At 43.7% G+C, this 22,717-nt stretch overlaps 1 protein-coding gene across 1 annotated transcript; it reads right to left on the reverse strand.

Annotated features, from left to right (window-relative positions):
• Positions 1–10,906: 10,906 nt before the first annotated feature.
• LOC140587223 (glutamate receptor ionotropic, kainate 3) lies at positions 10,907–22,663 on the reverse strand. The gene is made up of 4 exons (XM_072708605.1): positions 22,568–22,663; positions 17,482–17,809; positions 16,967–17,217; positions 10,907–15,341 (listed from the first exon to the last, which is right to left on the reverse strand). The coding sequence occupies exons 1-4, from the start codon at positions 22,661–22,663 to the stop codon at positions 15,147–15,149; spliced, it is 870 nt and encodes a 289-aa protein (XP_072564706.1). The 3' UTR covers positions 10,907–15,146.
• Positions 22,664–22,717: the final 54 nt, after the last annotated feature.

The raw sequence follows: 22,717 nt of genomic DNA on the forward strand, positions 1-22,717 counted from the left end.
TTGCATGCACTTGTAGGAGTTATATGGCACGTTTAAGTTACTCTGTCTACTGCATATCCATAATTATAATTAAAGAATACTTACACTATAACGTAAATTAGAAGTGCAACGCAAAAAAACTGGATTTTTATGCCTATTTTGAATTTTACTCGAATACGAATACAAATACAAATACTTTTCCCCCCTCAACAAATACAAATACAGATACAAATACCGGCTGCTTTGCACACCCCTACTGGGCACTGTGGAAAAAGTGCTTACAGTTATTAGGAAGAGGGCCGGGATCGTACAGAGACTCCCAAAACGAGCAGAACACAGGTTTACGTCTTAAAGAATTGCAAATCGCCTGCATATAAACTTTCCCCGTCTTGAAAAGGAGTCAAATCCTGTGTGTACTTCAAAGGAACTAGCCACTGGCAGCAAACAACCTTGGAATAAAACTTTGCCTGGATTTCAGTGTTTTTTTAGGGGACATGTATACTTAAAAGATCAGAAGGTCTTGGATAATGAGGACCATGGCCCACGATTCATGTGGGTGATCCAACTTATCTCAGATTTTAAGCAGTACACTGCTTAAAGAGGAACGTTTACATCATTAGTGGCATCGATGTCCGGCTCCACAGAAACCCAAAAGCATCGTAACATCTTCATAACCTTAGACATATTTAGCAGGTCTTACGGATTTTTACACGAGGTTGACATGGTCTGGTAAACGAACAGAGTCTAAATATTTATCTCCTCCAGTGGGATCTGGATTCTGAAATGTGTTCTTGTTTGTACTCCCTTAATATTCTAGCTGTGCTGTTTAATTTAAATTAAAATTTAAAATCCCAGGAAGCTACTTGGGCTTCTTTTAATTTAGCTAATACTGCTAATGTTATTTATTGCAGTTTTATCTGAAGCTGTTTAGATCCTAAGACATGGGATTAGTCCGAGCTAGGGCGGCTAGCTTAACCTTGCGAATGTCACTATTTTCCTTAATTTTATCAGCTTCAGGCCATGTGTCTCCGTCCTGGTGCTTTGGGTATAGAGCATGAATAAATCATTCCAGCCTAGTTTATCCTTGTTCAGTCTTGTCTTATGGAAAAACAACATATCGGACATGGACACCATAACAGTATTTGCAGGAAACATACAGTAACACACACACAGGCATAAACACACACAGAACAGATGCTGGCCTTTGACACAAGCTTGTTTTCAGAATGTAAATCACACTATTAATGAATCACATCTATTTGCTTAACCTACCGGCTTTGAAATCAGGGGAGGTTATACCACATCTGTCTAGGAGAGAGCGCTCTCTGCTCATTGCGATGCACCATGAAAGAGCCTTCAGTTAAATCTTATCGCTCATTAAACTGAAAGATAAAAAAATCTAACTCAGGCTTATTTTTTTTAAAAATCACCGCGATCCCAACCTCACAGCTTACGAGATGGAAATAAATCTGCACAAAACCACAGAGTCAGCGGCAGTTCATCACCCATCCCGATGCCCCCCTCTGACCTCCAGCTGCCCTGCCAATCATTTCAGAAATGTCATGCAAAACCACACCGACGGAGAGCACCACCGGCCACAACCAAACCAGCACTTTCTATGACGCATGTTAAATTTTGCCTTTTATGCAGAGAAATAGTGATTGTGAGGGGAACGCTTTTGCGTAAAAATGACAGATGGATGGAACCACGTTTCACCCCCCCCCCCCTTTCTCATCCTGTCATGCAAGACAAATGGTCTTTAGGGTCAAAGGTCAAAGGTGGACATCTCACATCCCAAGCTCCTAATTACATCTGACAACTTTTCCCGGTCTAATCCTCTCCAAGGGTCTCAGGTCTCCAGGGAGACATGAAAAGATACGGCTGGCAGTATGGCGTTCGACTGTGGCGGGGGTGTGGGGTCTGGGGTAGCCATGTAAGGTACTCATTTATACGCATGAAACATATGGTTTCTCTCAACAGAAAAGCAATACATGCCATTTCGGACTGATTAAATGGGTGGAATACGGAATGAAGAACGAACATTTCCTGGCACCATGTCAAAACGCCGCAATTACACATCTATCAATAATTCAACGTTACTAATGTTGTCTGGGGGGTGTTATCACTCACTCACCCCCCACCCTGCTTCGCTCCCTTCTGCTCTCTAAATTAGCAATATTCCTATCCAAGCATAGCAGACAATATCAACATCTTGCTGCTGATCCTCTGTACTTCATATTTTATTTAGGACCGCCCGGTTCCGGACATGGCCCGCACTGCGGAAATCTGAGCGCGATGCCTGAGCCTGACGGTGCTGATGGGGGGTCTTGTCGGGAGGAGAACAGCAGGCTACACGCAGAGACACGTCCTTGTGCGTGTCTGAGCCTTTCACAAACTGGGTCAAGGTGTTACCTGTCTTCAGAGAGAGCTAAAAGCATTCCGTTGGACCCAAGCCACCTTGAAACATTTCACCATTTAATGGATCCCCTGCCTGACACTTCTTACCAGATTGGTCAGGCTGGACAACCAAGCAATACAACACCAAACAGGAAACCCTAAAATGACATACAGTAGAAGCATCATATTGTTGTGTGGATAATGGTATATGGCTAAAGTGTAAACTGGCTTAGTGCCTCATACTTGTTCTTAAAAATTCATCTGCTAGATTATTTGTGATGCCGCTTGGGGCCACCTGAAGGACCAGGTCCTCTCCAGTGCCGTTTGTTTATCAGGAGACTGGGCATTGAACTGATTACTAATAATAAAAGCTAAGAGTCCTTTAAAGGCAAAGCCTTTCCCTGCTGAATTTCACTTCAGTCTGAGAAGGACGAGAATAAATGAAGCCTCATAGACCCATTTCCTTGACTAGCTATTTTTATTTTTATATGACTAGAGAAATCCCCACTAATGAATTTAGAACTAGGGAAACACAATTGTCTAATACAACATGAGAGTTTTAAATGATGTTGGGACAAATGAGGATTTGAGGCAGGGGGTAGGGGAGGTGGGGTCTCGTGGAGTATTGAGTGCTGTTGCGGAATGGCTGGTTTAAGCAATCAAATGGTTGGCTGAAAGTCCTAGAGATTGACTGCTTTCGAAACCAGGCCTATCGTGTTTCAAAACCTGATTTGCTCCATCATAAAAAATCGGCAGGAATCACCATCATGGATCAGTTACTCAAACCTGACAATTTTTTACAGTTTTTGGGTCTGTTTCCAAACACCCTCACTTTCTGCTGTAAGACCAAACACATTCTCTTCCTGCTGTAAGACCAAACACCTTCTCTTCCTGCCGTAAGACCAAACACCTTCACTTCCTGCTGTAAGACCAAACACCTTCACTTCCTGCTGTAAGACCAATCACCTTCTCTTCCTGCTGTAAGACCAAACACCTTCACTTCCTGCTGTAAGACCAAACACCTTCAGGTCCTGCTGTAAGATCAAACACCTTCAGGTCCTGCTGTTAGACCAAACACCTTCACATCCTGCTGTAAGACCAGACACCTTCACGTCCTGCTGTAAGACGTAACACCTTCAGGTCCTGCTGTAAGACCAAACACCCTCACTTCCTGCTGTAAGACGTAACACCTTCAGGTTCTGCTGTAAGACGTAACACCTTCAGGTTCTGCTGTAAGAGCAAACACCTTAATTTCCTGCTGTTAGACCAAACACCTTCACTTTCTGCTGTTAGACCAAACACCTTCACTTTCTGCTGTTAGACCAAACTCCTTCACGTCCTGCTGTAAGACCAAACACCTTCAGGTCCTGCTGTAAGATGTAACACCTTCATTTCCTGCTGTAAGACCAAACACCTTCACTTTCTGCTGTAAGACCAAACACCTTCACTTCTTTCCGGGTTACAGAGGACACTGCTGTACATGATGCTTCTATTGAAAAGCCAAAGCACTGCACAGGTGAATAAGCCTGCATTTCAGCTCTTGGTTTCTCTGAAATAGCTTCTGTACTACATACCCTCCTACCAAAATCAGCATATAGTATACATATGGGGGTGTATGAGATGAGCTATGACAATCACTGTAGTTGATCTACATACACTGTTAGTAAATAATAGTCTTAAGAAATTCACTGAGAAGTAGTTCACTGGCTGAGTGTGTTGCACAACCACCTCATGGACTAGACATTGATAGGGTCCCTTCTGTCAGACAGAAGCAGGTGATGCTGGGATCAGACAGGGCGTCACAGATTATAAGCATGCAGGTGTCCTGGTGCTGGGATGATTTCAGCACCGAGACTTGGAAAACTGAGAAACCATTTCAGCAGGCAGCAAGTGGAACCGGCAAGCTTATGGCTGGCGTGGAGACCAGAATTGGGGTGACTGGGCCAAAGCGCACCACTTTAAATAATGTGCAAAACGAGAGGCAGGTGGAACCAATCAAAATGAACACCCAGGACTTCCCAAACATGCCCAAGCTCTCATAAAGTAAATACATTTAGCACGATATTCCAAACTTCCACACTCTAAGTGTGAGCTGTGTACTCCTACGTTTACACCCAGCATCATACACTTTCAGGTTTGTTTTTTTCGTTATTTTTCAGACTGTTTTACCCTGGCAAACAGGATTATTTGTGAACACACTTAACAGTATAATGAGTTGTAATAAATAATTATTTTGCTTGTTTATTCAGCTTTCAGCCAAAGCATGAAGCATTTCCTTCCCCCACTGTAACAGTAGCTATCATTTAAAGATGTTTTTTGTCTGATTTTAACAGTGTGAAAACAAGAAAAAAACATTGCAATTATAAAAAGGTAAATTAATGAATAAGACTGCCATTGTCAGATGGGTGTTATGCTTCAAGTACATGATTAAAGACATTTTTATCAACACGTTTCTCCAAGCATAAAAGCACTCCTTAAAAGAGGACATGCAACTATAAATTAAGCGGTTAATAAGCACTTAAAAGTGTGCAGTTTGGTTCTTCTAGCCATGAAGAACTCTGACCTATTTTCTGTGTGATTGCTGCCTAAAAAACCAGCCTGCCTCTCCCCCAGAAGCCTCGCAATGCTGCAGACTGCCCCTCCGCTTCCCGCGTTTCTCCTGTTTTTCACTCCATCATTCATATGACCCCCCTTATTCTAATCTTTGCATTATACTGTGACGTTATACTGTGACGGAAAAATTGTAATGCTGTAACAAAAAAATCTATCATTGCACACTCATAAATATTTAATAAAATATATGTTTGCACATTCCAGTCAATGCAATTCATTGACAATTTGCACAACTCTGTATATAATTTGCACAACTTTTAAACTCTTGTTTTTGCTTTTATTTCCCTGCCTACGTCCCTGTCTCAGTATGTCATGTTTAAATCGTCGGATTGTCAGTGGTTAAGTGTCTTTCATATTCATAATTATATTCTATTTATCACTGTTTCTTGCACTGTGACCAATGAGATTGTAATTTCATTTTAGCATATAACTCATGCAGGGGCACCGTAAAGAGGAGTAAGTTAGGCCCAGGCATTGCATTCACCGTGCTTAAATCTACCAAGAATAAGATATACAATGTAATATAAGAATACAGTATGATGCAATTAAAGTGCAGTACAAGTGGAAAAAAACAAAAAAGGTAAAATACAAAAAGATGAGGTATGTAACTAAAGTGAGTATGCATGTGCAGAGCGTGTAAAATGGTACCGTAATATGCAAAAATACAGGATAATGTGCAAAAACAAACAAAAAAACAACAGTAATCAAAATTAATTGAAAAGTACCATTAAGAACAGAGCATAGGAGCCCAGTGCTCGATATGGCCTGGTGTGGGGGCGTCCCTCCAAGACAAGTGAGAGGGGTTGTACAGTCTGGGTTGGGGGACCAGTATGATATGCTGCCATGGGACGCAGAATCGCCATGGACCGTGGATCAGATGGCTTAAGACGCCTAAATGATGCTGAGAAGATGATACTTTATTCCTGTGTGACCTCTGCCACTCTCCCTTTCTCTCTCCGTCATCCTTCCCTCCAGCTGCATTTCTTAGCTGGAATCATTTGCTCTGGATGCTGGTCCAGATCAGTCCTAGCCTGACCCACAAACACCCCCCCCCATGCTACCTGGCATAGCCCCCCCCCCCCCCCATGCTACCTGGCATAGCCCCAATGGCGATAGTGACTCAGCAGAATAGGGAAGTTCTATTTTTTCTATAATTTCTCTCGATTACGGTAATGGTAAAGCTTCTCCAAAGACATTGTTTTGCTAAACATTTTCTTATTCCTTGCACCCCATGCTACCTGGGATAGCCCCCCCCGCCCATCTAGGGTTAGTGGTAAGATGGATACCATGTTAACGTGGTTCACCAGCTACAGGAAAGCCAAAAATAAAAAATATTGGTCTAATAAGGCCCAGTTGCCTAAAATTAGCTACTTTTTGGCAAGCACTCTTTCAAAGCAATATAACTTTAGGGATTAATAGTCATTATTATTCGTCTTAGTATTATATTATTCAGGATAAGTACTCAAGGGTACAAAAGCAGAACCTGCCCTGGGATTTAAACCTGCTGCCCTCTCATCATAAGCCTTTACCCTGCTGAACACTCTGCAGTAATTAAGGCCTAATTAGTTGTGAATAAGGCATGACAGGACTCCAAAACCAGGGGGTTGGATAAAACCGTGACGGGGGGGGGCATGTTTCAGCGGCGAACTTGTGAAATACAGCCGCCCATTTTCATCTTCAACTGGACAAGCAGAAATGTGCAGCTTGTTGCCTCCTGAGGGTGAATTCACGCCTATGATAGCCTAAATTGAATGAGATATTTCCAGTACATGCATTTTCCTCGGTTTCTATAAGCTTCTATTAGCGTGCCCATAACCCATGAATTTCATTAAGTGGATTGGGGGCAGAGAGGGTCTCCTCCAGTAGGCTGGGTCCCCAGCAACTGGCGGCCCAGTGCATTTGGGGGAGGCCTTCAGAGCAGCCCGGGCCATAGACAGAGGCGTTCTGTCCAGTCGCCAAACCCTTATTCATCCTGAGCCCTTGTACTCATTAGTTAACAGCCTGTTACTTATCCCAGAAACACGAATGCCGCTCTAACTCAGCACACCATGGGCAAACAAGCCACAATGGCTGCTTGTTATGCAGAAGGCTCAGATATCTCCAAATCTCCCCATTCAAATGCAACCAATCAATGACATACATGCATTTTGTTCTGATTCAGACGTTGGCGCTCATCCAATCAAAATACGCGTTATACGCGCAAAATAAGTGTAGCGATAGTTAAACGTTAGTTAAATGTAGGGCTGCACGATTTGGGGAAAATATTGAATCGCGATTTTTCTGACAGAAATTGCGATTACGATTTGATTTGCGATTTAAGTTTTTTATGTCAAGCTTCAGTTCAATTTTCATTGTGTAGTAATTTTAAAACATGACGCAGCATGATACCATCGATCAGTATTAGCTGGTCTACGTTCTAATGCAAGGATGAGAATTTAAAGATGTGATGTGTCAAGTTAAATAAAGTAATAATGAAAACAATTATAATATTAATATATTATAATACTGTTATTATATTTATTATAATAAAAATAGCGACCTTGCAGGTAACGCTTATTACCCTCATAATAACACTAGAACCGCCTTTTATCCCACGCCAATGAACAAGCAAGAACTACTTCGGTGTATGCAGCCCTTTTGTTTGCGCTATTGTGTTGTTAGCTGCTGTTAATAACACTCAAAAACCCGTAATGTTCATAACAGAGTGGCTGTTCTGTCCTGAAACCGTAAAGCTGGAAATTTTAAACGTAGTATGCATTTTATAAAATGTTGAATAAATAGAAGTCGTTTATTGGTGATTTCATGTTGGTCGAAGTTTCCGCTTTTTTACAACTGCATACGGTTATTTTCTATACAAATCAATTCAGGTGAAACAAAAAATGTACGTGTTCATGATTGCAAACTCTTTCAGACTCTCACGCAAGAAATCTTACGGCAAATCTATATTCCATTCTGAACTTAAAATTAACTGCATCAAAAACGTTACGGCAGTTTGTAAACCATACAGACTATTTACAAGGTAATAAAACTTACATACATGTAAATGCTTGTTAAGAACAGAGAACAGAAAATCTCACTCCATGCAGCTGACCACAGTTGCCCACCCTGCATTTTATTTTAAATGAGAAGTAAAATGCAGTTTTCGACTGAAGCAGCTTATCATTCCTATGCTTTGTTACTCGGACAAATACAAAACGAATGATTAAACATTATATGCGTCTCTTTTTGTATGTTTTCTAAATAAGACCGCGTGCCCATACCCAACTGTAATAGCGATTAAAGCGATCTATTCTTTTAGTATTTATGTTAAAGCAAGACTTTTATTTTATTACTGTTGTGTTGGAAACACTTAAATTTAATAAGCAGAAAAACAGAGAAGGGTCCAGCTGCAGACGCCTGTAGAGTGGAGCTCCACCGGAAATATGTCATCTCCAGAGGAAACACGTGGCCTCAACTCTGTGTCACAGCGAATAAACCTTAACCCTAACCCTAACCGGAGCTCCACTTTACGTCCTTAAAGATCCTGTGGAGGTGACGTATTTCCGGTTGAGCTCCACTCTACAGGCGTCTGCAGCTAGACCCTCTTGGAAAAACATATGACATAAACGACTGTATTGTGGGTTTTACGACTTTTTTGGAGGTCACCGACTCTGCTGCTGTGAGAATTACTGACTCGTTGTTTTGATGGGTTAGCGGTATACTAATGCTATTGCCTATTAACAAAAACCAAAGGTATTATACGATGAAGAATATTGCAACTTGTATTTAAAAGGAGCTCTCTAGGACCTTTCTGAAACAATATTGGACCATGAAATAGGAAGGCAATTCACTTATAGCTCAGTAGCGGAATCAGTATTTTTCCGCACCGCGAGTGTAACATTTTCCTTGGGTTTCAAGTATTTGCTATTTGTGGGCCTATACGCCTTCTTGGGCCACTTCTGATTGGTGAGCATGACTGGCACGCGAGAAGCACGGCGCTTGTGATTGGTGAGAATGACTGTCACACAGGGAGCACGGCATGAATTTGTAAAACTATTCTCACAGCAGATTTAAACCCTGGGTGCGATGTGCTGTATAATGTATGTCCTAAATCGCAATTTTTGCGACTTGCTAATCACGTTGTTTCAAATCGTGATTTCGATGTGAAATCAATAAATCGTTCAGCCCTAGTTAAATGTGTAATCACATGCCACTGCAGACATCAAGATGTCCTTATTCTTATTAATGCACAATTTGATGTGCAGTTTGTATTGGTATATACTGTAGTATTTGTAGTTTGCATTTGATTCCTGTGACGTGTGCGCATGTCTTTATATTGTTTGATTACAGTATTTTACTTAAAATGGTGTTGGTTGACTAAATAAATGTGACCATTGACTTTTAAATAACATCTGCATATCATGTTGTGTTGACTTAACAGGCCTAATCCATTTCAGGGAAGTTGACATCATACAGTGTCATTTGGCTAGTACTTCTACAATGGGACATGATGCAATTTCAAGTTTATAATTGTGTATCTTCAATTTGATGTTACAATTTCATCTACAAATTAAGTATAATTGAAAACAGTTACATATTTCCCATCCTTTAGACAGTTGTTGGAGGTGATAGCTGTTTTTTCAGATGACTTTGGGACCAGTCAGTACCCGTCATGTCAGTCCTCAACAGCACACAAAAGTTAAGGGAGTCTTTTTTTCGGTCTCGGTCTTGGTCTCGTCTCGACTTTGTCCTGATCTTGCCTCGGTCTGTCTTGGTCTTAGTCTTGGTCTTGTCTTGGTCTCGATACCCTCTGGTCTTGGTAGTGTCTTGGTCTTGGTTTAGGCGGTCTTGACTACAAGTCTACCTACCACAAAAGTACAAAAGGCAACCTGAGCTAAGGGTCTGGACCAGGGGTGGCCAATCTTATCCTCAGAGGGCCGGTGTGTGTGCAGGTTTTTGGGGGTTAACCTTTAGGTCAGCTGTTCAAACCCAGGTGTGAGGACTCCTCAGCCAATCAGTCCTCTAATTAGTGACCTAATTAAAGAGTTACAGCAATAACACAAACCCCTGGTCTAGACTGACTGCATTTATTTGCTGTTAAAATGGAAAAAGGCTAGAATAACATCAGTCCATCCCCAAGAGCAGCTCAGCAGAAACCGCGCCTGCATCTGCACCCTCCCCGGCCCATTCAGGACTAAATTATAATTGGAAGAAGACTGAAATACCACTGGGCAAACAAGCTGTCCATCAGGCCCCCTGTTGGCCACCTCACTCTCGAGGCCTTTTAAGTTCACTACTTCAGCAGTCAGGTTCACGTGGGAGGACTTTTGAAGGCATAAACTGCGAACTATGGCTGGCTCAGGGGCTGGACATGTGCCCCAGAGTGGTGGGAGTCAGAGTGCATGATGTACCCAGCACTTGTCTAGACTCCTCTTTGATGCCGATTATCCATAGCTGGGAATGGAATAACAAGCATTAGCTGTAGGGTTGAAGTCCCAGGTGGGATTTTGTATTTAGACCACCCTGGTGACATACTTTACTACACCCCACATCCTGGTACAGTACAGTTTATTATCTAAACAGTAACAGAACAGAAGCCAAGCTAAGAATAGTAGCTGGGAGCCCGGAGCCTAGGGGCCGTCACGCTCGCTAAGTGTCAGTTACTTGATTAAATGCGTTATTGACATTAAGGGCCCCAGCTGGGCCCTTCATTAAGTGATACAATCAGTGACTGCTTGATTGGGCATCCCTTTGACTGCCTGCTCAAGAAGCACTAAAAATACACAGACAGAATCTGTGGGCTGTTAATCCTCACAAGACCAGTAAGATTAATAATAATAATATAACATGTCTGACGAGTAAAATGAATTTCAGCACAAATCACTGAAAAAAAAACATTTTATTATTTTTTTATTTAAAACTTTAAAACCATATTACCCATACAGCAAACTGTACAATTGAATTATTCACAGTGTTAAAAAGAAAATAATTCAATACCTTCTATATTTATTTTTGTTCCCTTTTTGCATGTTTTTTTTTTCTTTAATATAATATCAATTAGTCTAAGGGTGATCAGCTCGTAACACATACAGTTACTAGGAAAACAAAATTGTTACAAAACATTACAAAAAACTATATTCATATAAATCCTGCATCTCCACTCAGAGAACCCTGGTCGTCACCAAATATATATTCATCAATTTATTTTATTTTTGACAAACGATAAAGCAGACAACCCAACAGAAAATAAATAAATAAAACGAACCTTGTTTCTCCTCAGCCATTTTCGACTGGGCTTCAGTCTACTGGGCCTCATTCATATTATAAGCTGGTCTATCTTTCCTTCATTATTTCACATGATTTATAAAATAGGAGTATACATAGTTCACTATAAAATAGATGTTTATGCTCTGTACGTAAGAGTAATTCAATTTATATAACCAAACTAAATGTCTATTTCTGTGACTCTTTTGGGTATAAATTTTAATTATTCACATCTCTACAAATCGGGTACGGATTTTACGGCTGAATTTAGTCAGGGAAGTCAAGCCTGCAGATTATGAGATAGGCATCCATCAGAGACCATCTAGATGTGAGGTCGACTACAAACCAGCCTCTCTGTTCTGACAGCCTGCTGGTTCGTGCTCCAGCATTAGCAGTTAGAAACCAAATGCTATCCATCAGGACTGGAGGGAAAATTTATTTTCCTTCATTTTTTAACCTTTATGATTTTGGGAATGCAAATATATACACCTATTATAAATACATTTAATGTAAAAAATATAAAAATGAAATGAATTGTCCTTTTTCCCCACATCCTTCCATGTCTGGAGTAGGGGGTGATTCAGAGGATGGGGGGGGGCGGAGGGGGGGTCCAGCTGCCCATTCAGACAATGAAGACGATGTGGGGGGAAGGTGGGGAGGCAGTGTGCACAATCTGTTGTACAGACTAAACTATGCCGTACGCTCATTAGTGGAGAGACAGTCACAACAAATGAAAAACAGAACATTATGAGTACAGATATATTATTTAAGGAATGCAGCAGAAAAAAAGAATAATTTATTAAAGTACAATTTAGCTGTCTTGCTCTCATCTTTTAAATATCAGAGTGTGTGTTTAAATTACACTGATTTTAACAATATCCATATAATGGTATTTCAACGAATGTGTTTTGAAAATGGGTCAATGTACTAACATACACTATTTGCCTAAAAAAAAAAAAACTACTCAAAAAATGGAATCCCAGTACGAAATCGTACCTGTTTCAGTAGCCCGACCTTGGAGATACCCAGTCAGGCACCTCTGTGACACATTTAGCACCTGTAGCAATACACCAGAACAGAGTATCAGGAAAGGGAGCAGAACTATAATGGAAAAGGACCGTGTTTCCTCTCAAATAGCATCCCCCCAACCCAGGTGACTGCAGGCAAAACAGCCAGCCAGCAATCGATGGCCTCGATGTTGACGTTTAGCAGCGGTCTGCGTGAGGTCTGCCTGTATTTACAGAAAGTTAGGCACAAGAAGGCCGGGAGTCTCGCAGCAGACTGTGGACACGCTACTGCAGGGCTCTCAAAGTACCGGCCCGCGAGACGGTTCTACCCATAAAGTCACGTGTTTTTGAATCATTATTAAAACTACGTCACTGATCAATCGATTGTTCTCCACCGATAAATAACAACATTATGTCATTTCACTAATCACCGGCTGTAAAATTTGACTGCACCATGGCGAATTATACCACTGCCAATGTTGTCGACAGATTCTAGTGTGGACTGTTTAGCGGAGGTCCGCTTGAGCTGAAGACCTCCTAGCAAGACGCGCCTGGGTCGTCTGCATTTGAGACCTCTGGGATACAGCCTTACTGTCAAACGGAGACGGATCATATCTCATGGGCATCACTGCAGAGCTCACACGGCACTTACAGAGACGGCCATGCTCAATGGCCCCTACTCCCTTACAATAAGGTTCACAGAAGGAGGGGCTAGACAGGAATCTGCCTTTACGACCATCGGTCCAGATGGCACTGCACCCAGCACCCTGTCAAAGCTCTATTGGAATGACGTTTTAATGGCAAAGCTGAGCTGTCCTAGGTCATGTGACACAAGGACTGGATGTGTCACTACGGACAGAGATGTGGGCTACAGACTAATCGATCTAGCCAATCACATGTATGATGATGGACCTTTCTAATTAAACAGATGTCCCATATTATTGAGGGGGTGGGGGGGCTCAATAATGATGTTAACAAGGTGTGCAGCCAGCTCAGCTCCAGTCACAAAAACAGACACCTTATGCCAAAACAACAGGCGGGATTTTTTTTGTACAAAACCTGTTTCGTCCAATGAAATATCGTTCTGTATTCTGTATTGGTTCCTCTTTCAAGGCAATCCTGCCATTGTTGGTAGTACAGTCAGAATTGTGGGTCGTATGGGGTAGGGGGGGTTTCAAATTAGGCCAAAGTCACTTTCCTATAAATCTGAATTTCTTTGTTTGGCAACTGCTGGAGCTCCAGGGGCTGATACACTGGCTTTCCTGCCCCCTGCTGGTAGGGGTGTGACAGCTCGTGGGGCACAGGACCGGTTACTGTGGCACAGACACCAGCACGGGCCGACGGGAAGATGAGGAACATGGGGAAACCCAACCAAATGGTGGAGAAAGCAGGATTTGGGGGGCATATGACACCTTAAACGAGTGGAGGAAGAGGAGAACGGGGAATAATGATTGTTTTAGAACAATGCAGAGGACAGAATAAGAGCATCAGCAAAGACAGGATAAGTCAAGTCAATTACAGAATCAAGAGAAAACACCAGAATGCCATAAGCATTCGATCTGGTATCTTAGTGAAGAATTTGTAGGATTAACTGTGTCTCAGTTCCCTGTTAGCAAGCTACCCAGTCCTGAAGTGTAATATGGAAATTAATTTGTTTCATGAGAAATGAAGATGGCAAAAACATAGTTACTAGCATCACATACATTATGCAATTAAAGAAATCTGTTGTCTACCTTCTACAGAACTTAGCCTAAAAAAAAGACCCTAATTAATACATAAATGCACTGGAAATAAATCTGTTTTGAGAACAGCTATTAAATTCCAAAGAACATAACAGAATAATTTATAGAATGTCATAAATCTTCACAAAAAATATTGTATGTGTGTGAAAATGTTTTCATCACCACAATAGTTAACACATACCAGAGGGTATCTGAGAAACTCTATTTAATTTTAAACGATTATTTATTTACTAATTTTCATGACGTTCTTGTGGAACACAGGCGATTCTATTCTGCAGACATCTTTGGTAACCGTGTTACTTAATTCCTCATTTGTCTCCCATCTAAATATATAAAAGGTAATCCTGGTGAATTACGTAGCGTCGCACAAATAAATGAAAAAGCCTGAGCTAAATTATATAAAAAAAAATAAAGATTTCAAATGGCACAATTGACTTGTTTGTTGCTTGACTTCTTGACTCTTCCACTGGAACCTCGGGATGATATTGACCCTGTCATGCAGCTAAAAAAAAAAAGAAAAAATGCCAGACCGAAACTCGCAGCTGAAGCGGCTTCCTGGCAGTACGATGTTGATGGCTCAAAGTTTTTTCAGGCCGTAGAGTTCCTGCAAAAGTTAAAAAACCCAGTGATGATGATATCTACGATTCCAGCTAGCGTCTCTCCAAACGCTGCCGCCTTTTGAATCTGCGACTCCTTCAGGGCAGGAAAATAATCAGTCTGCACAGGATTTGAGGTAAAAGGTTATTTTTTTTTCCTGCCAGAGAACCACTGCATCTCCAGAAATGACAAATATATGAATGGCCAGACCCTTAACGCCGATGGATCATGTGCTATGTGTGACCGCGACCGCTTCCCCATCCGTGGTTCTTTTATTGCCACGCTAAAATGATGCCGTTTCGTCCTTTGCATCGGTCATTCCTCTTGGGTTCTCATCCTGGCATTCCACGTTGGTCTCGGAGCGCAGGTTGCTATGGAAACGCCACCCCGGGTGCGACGCCGCTTCGCCAAGGCGCTCCCTTCGGTTTCTCGGCTTGTTCGTTTTCGACGTTAGCGGTGCCGCCGTTTCCGCTGGCTTCCCGCCACTCCGGCTGGCCCGATCCCCCGCCCCCCAGCCCCACCCCACTCATGTCTGTTTGGCCACGCCCCCTGCTCCACCACGCCACGGTCACGGGAAGACCGGGGTCATGCCGGTGTTGCAGGTCACGCTGTCCTTGCCGGGCAGCCTGCGGTCGTTGAAGGTGTGCATGTTAATGACGGCGTCCGTCTTCATCATCATGGGCGCCTGCGGCTTGTGCTTCACGCGGCGCTCACAGGTGAATGACAGCCTGATCTCATCCGCCATGGCGCTGCAGAAGGATCTCTGGGAGGGAGAGAAACAGAGTTTTTTTTTCATTGGGCGTGACTGTGCCGGCTTCAGCGCGACGGTGATCATCAGGGACCAGCCGGCGACCCCACGGCGGCATGGCAGGAGATGCCACTGGCATAGAGGACCCATCTGACGCAGCGAGCGTCTGCACAGAGACCCCTGTGAGTGCACTACTCACAGACACACACACACACACTAATATACAGCAGAACACAGACACATCCTGAGACAAACACACATACACAGATTTGTAATTATATCCTTGTGGGGACTCTATGGGGATTTATATGGGGAAAACTCTAATCCCAACATGACGACCTTAACCCCTACCCAGCCATAACCTTAATTATAAGTAACCAAACAAAAAATGAGACTTTTGATCACCACAATGTAATATAAACCTAATCCATACACACACACACATACATGAAAATATAGACACACCAGAACACACACACCCTAGAGGACACACACACACACACACACACACACTGTTTTTGTTGATGCTTGTTGCTTTGTCACGGATAGATTGCAATTCGACAAGCATCACACTCAAACAAAAAGCCTGGGGTGCAGAATTGTGTTTAGGACCGAGCCTGAATTCCCACCCCCCACCCCCGAAACACCCCCATGGGGCCACCGTTTGCTGTTGCCATGGTTTTCTGATCGGTTATGACTAACAGAGGATTCATTTTACATGCTCCAGTTTGTAATTATGACAATTAAAATAAAAATTAGAGTTACTCAGTTTTACAGCAAAATGACGTGTGGGACGAATCGAGGAATGTCGCGTCTCGCCCCAGTGAATCGTGAGGGTGCCTGGTTGGGGGGCGGTTTACTCAGCCTCAGAGTCATAGTCGAACAACCACACAAGCCTGCATTTCTTCCTAAATATGAAAAGATGAAAACTGCCCAGAACCTTCAAAGGGGGCTGCTTCTCACTTGGATTCACGAGGCTGATATTATGTACACGGCACAGACAGGCCCAATATCGTCCTCCGTGATTTCCCAGCTGGGGGGTCCTAATCTACGCCCAGCCTGTGTCTTTGGGGGTCTGTGTCAAGTCTGTTTGCTCACCCTACTGCCACAGAGCGGAAAATGCCCTTCAGGTGAATCACACTGCCCTCACTGCCCTGTGCCGTATGCTTGTACACTTCAGCATAACAATATGACTAAACTGCAATAGACTGAGCTTCCTGCAATAGACAGTCCCCATCGTGAACCATATACCTCCGCGGACAGACGCTGAATTTCATACTCTGATTGCCTTCATAAGTTCATTGGCACGAACCTCAAGCTGTCTACAGCACACATTCGCTTCTTCCTCCTATTTATGGTCCATTGTGTTTATCTATTATTTGCATATTTGTATTTCTACTTTATTACCTCTGTCTAACTTGTGTTTATTGTTCTTTGCACTTTTTTTTGATTATATGTTTAATCGTTATGTTTAACTCCATCACCTGCACCAAAGAAATCCCCTGTACTTTTGAGCTTGGCGAATAAAGATTCTGATTCAGAATTACTGCAATGCTGACCGAATACACAAATGTGTAAAGCCGGAGGATGCCTATATCAGAACAAATCGTCTGAAAATAGGACCAGTGTGTGGGACTCACCTGTTCACGCTCTGCAGTTTTTCTCAGTTTATAGATGAACTCCCCAATCGCCACAAAGACAGACAGGACCAATCCCGCTGCCAGTATCATGAAGATCCCGCCCAGGTTCTGGATCCCCATTGGCCCGGCATCCCGTCGATCATCATCCGAGCAGGCATGCCCGCCCCACCATTTCTCCTTCATCATGTGTAGACGCCCATCTTCCAGGATGCTCAAGATGGCGATGGTGACTTTGTCTCTGTATGGGGAACCTAAAGAAGACCAAGAATGACAGACACTCCTCAACACTCAACTGGAAAATAGTACACACACAGCTTCTGCAATCTAACGGAAAGAATTTTGATCTGAGTACGTCTTATAATAAATGTTTATTTGCTTTCACTTTCGCTTTATCAAGCTGTCAAAGCAGATGCTTCGCTACGCAGTCGATTGTGATGACATCTTCAGCTTAACCCAGCAGATCATATTGCAGCAGTGCAGTAATGTAGGAGCAGTAAATCGTGCTCAGTGTTTACCCAGAGGGGTGCCGATGCCATATCCCTTGCTGTCGATGGTGCCCCCGACCTGGGTGAGGTTGCAGTTCCTGCGGGTGACGTACTCGATGGTGGTGGACTCCATTAGCAGGGCGTAGTCAGAGCTTAGCACTCTCTGCATTCCCTCCTCGTTCGACTTGACCAACGTCGTGCTCTGCTTGCTGCTCATGAAGGCCCACATCTTCTCAAAGGTGGAGACTTTGGATTTCTGAAAGAAGATGTGGGGGGGCATTGTTAAGGAGGCGCCCCCATTGAGAGCCCAGCCCATGTGCAAATAATTTCCCATCCCAAAGAAGAGGTCGGCCACACACTTAAGAGAAAAGCCACTTTTGTGGTAATGCGACGTGTCAGCACATGATCCCCTTAAGGTCAACGGGATGGGCTGACTGCTCTTCCTGCCTCTTGAACGCTGTTTAGAAGCACCTTATGGAACTCCACTGAAGTGCACAAGGCCCCCTCCGTAATCAAAGTCAGCCCGCCAAGAGCAAATGATCACCACAGATGGGGAGAAGACGGGCAGCTCATGTCTAACCGTCACACTTTATCATTCACCGACCCACCTACTGTAGGTCGATTTTCAAAAATGCTTATAAGATGGCCCCCACTGAGAGAGTTAACTCCATTTCCGCTCCATCCTGCCATACTTGGAACATTTCCAACATTATTTTCAGCCCCATGCGCTGACATCTTGCCCTCTCGACGAATAAGCAGCACCAGGTAATGAAAATTCACTGGATTCAGTGGACAGGGTAACAAACAGAAAAATCAAGCACTACCAAATAAACTTATTGCTATAACACGGCTAGACACGAATTACAAAATCACTTCATATGCTGTCCTGCAGTTAGGGCCAATGCAAAGACAAATATTTATAAACCAAAACTGACAGCCAACACAAATTCTATCCAGGATTAAAAGGCACTGGAGTAATGCTGTGTTTATATGGAGACAAAATTTAAACATTTAATTTCTGTTGAAACATAATTACAAACGCAAACAGGTGAGGCAGGCCTGCTCCTTTGTGCTGCTCCGTCTGGCTGTTTGAGGTGGAAGCAGCTGCGCATACTCAGCCTCAGCTGCAGTGACGACATTTTCCCAGACACCTACCTGGAAGATTCTACTGCTACAGTGTAACTATTGACAGGCAATAAAGTGAAATCTCTCCTCAGAAAAAAATGCCTTCATTTCTTATTTATAGCACCAGGAACACCTGCATTGTATGACTAATATACTCAATAACTGTGTTACATCAAAAAACATAAGCTGAAATGTAGCAATTTTTTTATCGGTCAATTCCAGTGAAACAGTTGCTTGATGAGCAGTGTGCAGCTTAGTGGGTTAAGAATCCGCCTTCGATTTTCTGTATCCATGCATGGAAGGTCATGGGTCCAAATCCTGTGCCTGGTAGAGTAATTACATCACCTTCAGGCCCTTGAGCAAGGCTCATAACCCACCTGCTCCTGAGATACCAGCTGAACCTGTTCTTTGACCCTTATATCTGCATCACTTTGAACAAAAGTGTCCTCTAAAGAAAAAAAAACATGAAAAATACATGTTTTCATAATAGACTGACATGCTTATTACCGATCTGACATCCACACCTAAGGGAAACATGAATAAGAATATAGACTGATGATTAAATGGGCTTAACAGTACATGGGCGGATTGAACGACTTACAAATGTCAACAGCAGTATACCGTGAATAGCAAATTCCTGTTATTCTGCTATATTACACCTATTCATCTTCCATAACCGCTTATCTAACACTGACGCTGTGAGTCTGGAATATGTTTGAGGAAACAAAGGTGAGGATATGCACTGAATGGGATAGCAGCCCGGTGCAGGGCAAACACGCTGTACAGCCATTTGGAGACAGGATGTTTTTGGATCGCGTGAGGAAAACAGCACAAACACAGGGAGAACAAGCAAACTGTGCTCGCACAGGGTGACGCAGCTACAGACAACAACTACAGACTCAGCCACAGTGCCACCCAACTGTATTAGATATACATTTATGGTTATTTGGATTTATCTGTTAAGCATATTCCAGTGTTTCTCATCTCGGTCCTCGAGAACCCCTCAGACGGTTCACATTTTGCTCCATCCCAGCTCCTGCTAGGGAACAGTGAGGGAGCAAAACTGTGGACTAACTGGCAGGGAGCTGGAAGGGAGCAAAAAGGTGGAGGACCGATTGGGAAACACTGGCATGTACTTTTATCTAAAGCAAAGAGCAGGTTAAGGCAGATATATACACAATACGTGTGCTACATATACGCATATGCTACGTGACGTTAGCAGCCTTAGCGTCTTCAGCTGTTCCTTGTTTTTTAAGCTGAATGTGGCTGGGTCAATGAACATAATAACACTGTGTAAAGCATGAGAGGACTCATTTATTTTCTGTGGACAGGAATAGCTTCAGGTTAATTGAGTTTTTTTTTTTTGTTTTAAGTCCGTCTGACTGTGAGATATTTTGTTTTCCATTTTGTAAGGAGTGATACAGATTTACCTTAACTAATGGTAAATTATTACCGGCTGGAATGTGACGCGGGGCTCGGGGTTTCTAGAGAAGCCGGCGGCGGCTCTCCGAATCTCAAACAGGAGGCTGATAACAAGTTCAGAGGAGCTTCATTGTTCCAGTGTTAAATGGGCCTGACAGACTCCATCTAAGTGCCAGAAAGGCGGGATGGAGAGACTGAAGCAGGAAACAGCGGAAGCAACCTAAAGAAATGAAGTAAAATAGAAAGAAAACCCAGGAAGGAGCTTTTGATAATAACAACTGATGCTTTTTATTGACCCTTGCAGGGAAACTGTCTTTTCACCACCCCCAACTCGATCTCCATGAGCGCAAGCTGGCTATGAAGGGCAACCTGTTGGGACACCCAGGGAGCTGGGGGTTTAGGGCCTTGCTGAAGGACCCACAGATATGGTGCGGCTGGGCTCGAACCCCCGACCTTCTGATCACAGGCACAGAGACTTAGCCCACTGAACCACACCCTGCACCCCAGCAAGGAGATTCTCCACCTCCTTCTCGCTCGATCTGTCCAGGTACCAGGGGCTTCTACAGGCTTCACCCCAGTGCTGTAGGGGGAGATTCTGTCAACCCCCCCCCCCCGCATGCTATCCTTCACCCTGACTTTCCCGTACCCCTCCACCCCCCCCAACTCATCAGCAGTCTTCATTAGCCATCCCGGAGATAACGAGATGCACAGACGAGCCGTACCCAGGCAGGCTTGATGAGGTAATTACTGACACCTGTCTCTCTCCAAACTAATGATTTTTTTATTTTAAAAGCTGCAATCACATTTAAAAACATCTCCCTTTCCTGTCGCTACTCTCTAGCTTCAGCCCATAACCGAAGGGTGGGTTAGGTACAGAGGGAGGGATGTGAAATACAGGGACCCGTGACACATCACCACCGCTCTCCTGGGCTTAATTCTGCACCTGACCTAAAGAGCCGGAAGTCGCCCTCGGATGTGAACTCACGGGGTGTCCCATGTGCGCTCGGCCAGCAAAGCAGGAGACGGGCTATTACCGCAGTAACTGTGCCAGTTAACCCGCTGATTTGGCCCTCAACTCGCCTCAGGCAGCCGTCGCCTGCTTTGGCCCGTTCGGAAATTAGTTTGGTCTGGCTGACTCCATTGTTGTTGACCTCACGTTAGCACACGACAGTCTCCCTCCGGCAGTCCTGGAGCGGTTACAGTGCGTCACTGGCTTGGAGGCGGAGGGGCTACTCTTTGGGGGCTTTATCGCAAACACAATAGCGAGATTCCGGAACCCAGCTGAAAGGCGCGTGCAAATATCACAGGTCCATGCTTTAGTATGCAGGGGGGGGGGGGGCAGCGTGGCACCCCTGTTTACAAAGTAGCTGATTAACGAGCTGCCTGTGACCTCAGAGGTCACGGGGTCACAGCCCAGAAGACCCCGCGTCATTATAACCTTGAACTACTACGGTAAACGATTAGCTGCACTAGAAGATAATAAAATGCAATTATTTAGCGTGCGTCTCACTTCAGGCAGAATAAGTGGCTAAAAAATCTATAACAATAACAATCGTCATTGTGTGCGACCTGCTTTCATAAGATGCTGTCCCCCATTGTGTCAAGAGGGGGAGTCAGGAGACTGCAATATCTGGCGTTAACTCGTACGTAATTCCCACCCGAACCCTAGCCCCCACCGTGATGCGAGCTGCTTTTCTTTTCTGACACTGGACTACAGCCTTGTTCATGCAATCCCCACCCCCTCCCCACCACATTAACCTGGGATTTCCAACAGGTCCCCTCGACATAAACAAAATGAAAGGGAGTGTGTAAAAAGGAGAAATAACATGTTCAATAATAAAAAAGGATGCGGATGAAAGAGAAGGAGGATGTGGAGGAGGAGGTGAAAAGGAGGAATTGGTTAAGGAGGTAAAGGGGCAGTAATGGCGGCGATATCTCACATGTTCGCGGACAGATTAATGACGCCTGTATTATGAAACTCGCTAACCCCCACAATATGTGAGACAAGCCCAGCAAATTTCCAATAAAAGTTCCATAGCTGTAGAGACAGAACAGAAACACTTTCCATGATAACAGCCTGTTATCCCTCGCCCTCCATTTCCCGTCGGGAACTAGCAAAAGCCTCCCGCTGGTCTTCAGACCACAGCTGTGTCTTACAAACGCATGGTTCTGCTCTTTTTAGAATGCGGATAAAAGATCTGCGAAGTCTCTTTAAGGGGAATGAACTGCCTTCAGTTTTACCAGAAAGAAGAGAGTCATATGGCGCTGTATCCTACACCTGACTGGTATCTGGCATCCCACTGCTAGGGAAAACTTTGGAATTCATTTTTTAAAATACGCCTGGAGGAACATAAGGAACATCACACAGGAACGAGAATCTTGGAGATAGAACTCAATATGGCATAGTTAAATCTTTTTCCCAAAATAGCAAATATGAATAAATTTATTTCAGAATAAAATTCTGAAAAAAAAAATGCTAGTATTGCAGTTTTGCTTGGTCACGGTTCAGTCATTTCTGAAGTGTTACCCAGTGTGTTGCAGTCAATGGAAGTGGAGCGAAGGTGTTCACCTTGAAGATGGTCATGGTGGCACCATCACGCACGACGCCGTACTCTATCTTGGTCTGCTTGGCCAGGTCGTCCACCGAGTCCACGGGCGACTCCATGCGCTCCACGGTGAGGAAGGCGGCCAGGTTGGCGGTGTAGGAGGAGATGATGAT

This window comes from Paramormyrops kingsleyae, unplaced genomic scaffold (genome assembly GCF_048594095.1).
Source record: "Paramormyrops kingsleyae isolate MSU_618 unplaced genomic scaffold, PKINGS_0.4 ups169, whole genome shotgun sequence".
Classification (NCBI taxonomy): Eukaryota; Metazoa; Chordata; class Actinopteri; order Osteoglossiformes; family Mormyridae; genus Paramormyrops; species Paramormyrops kingsleyae.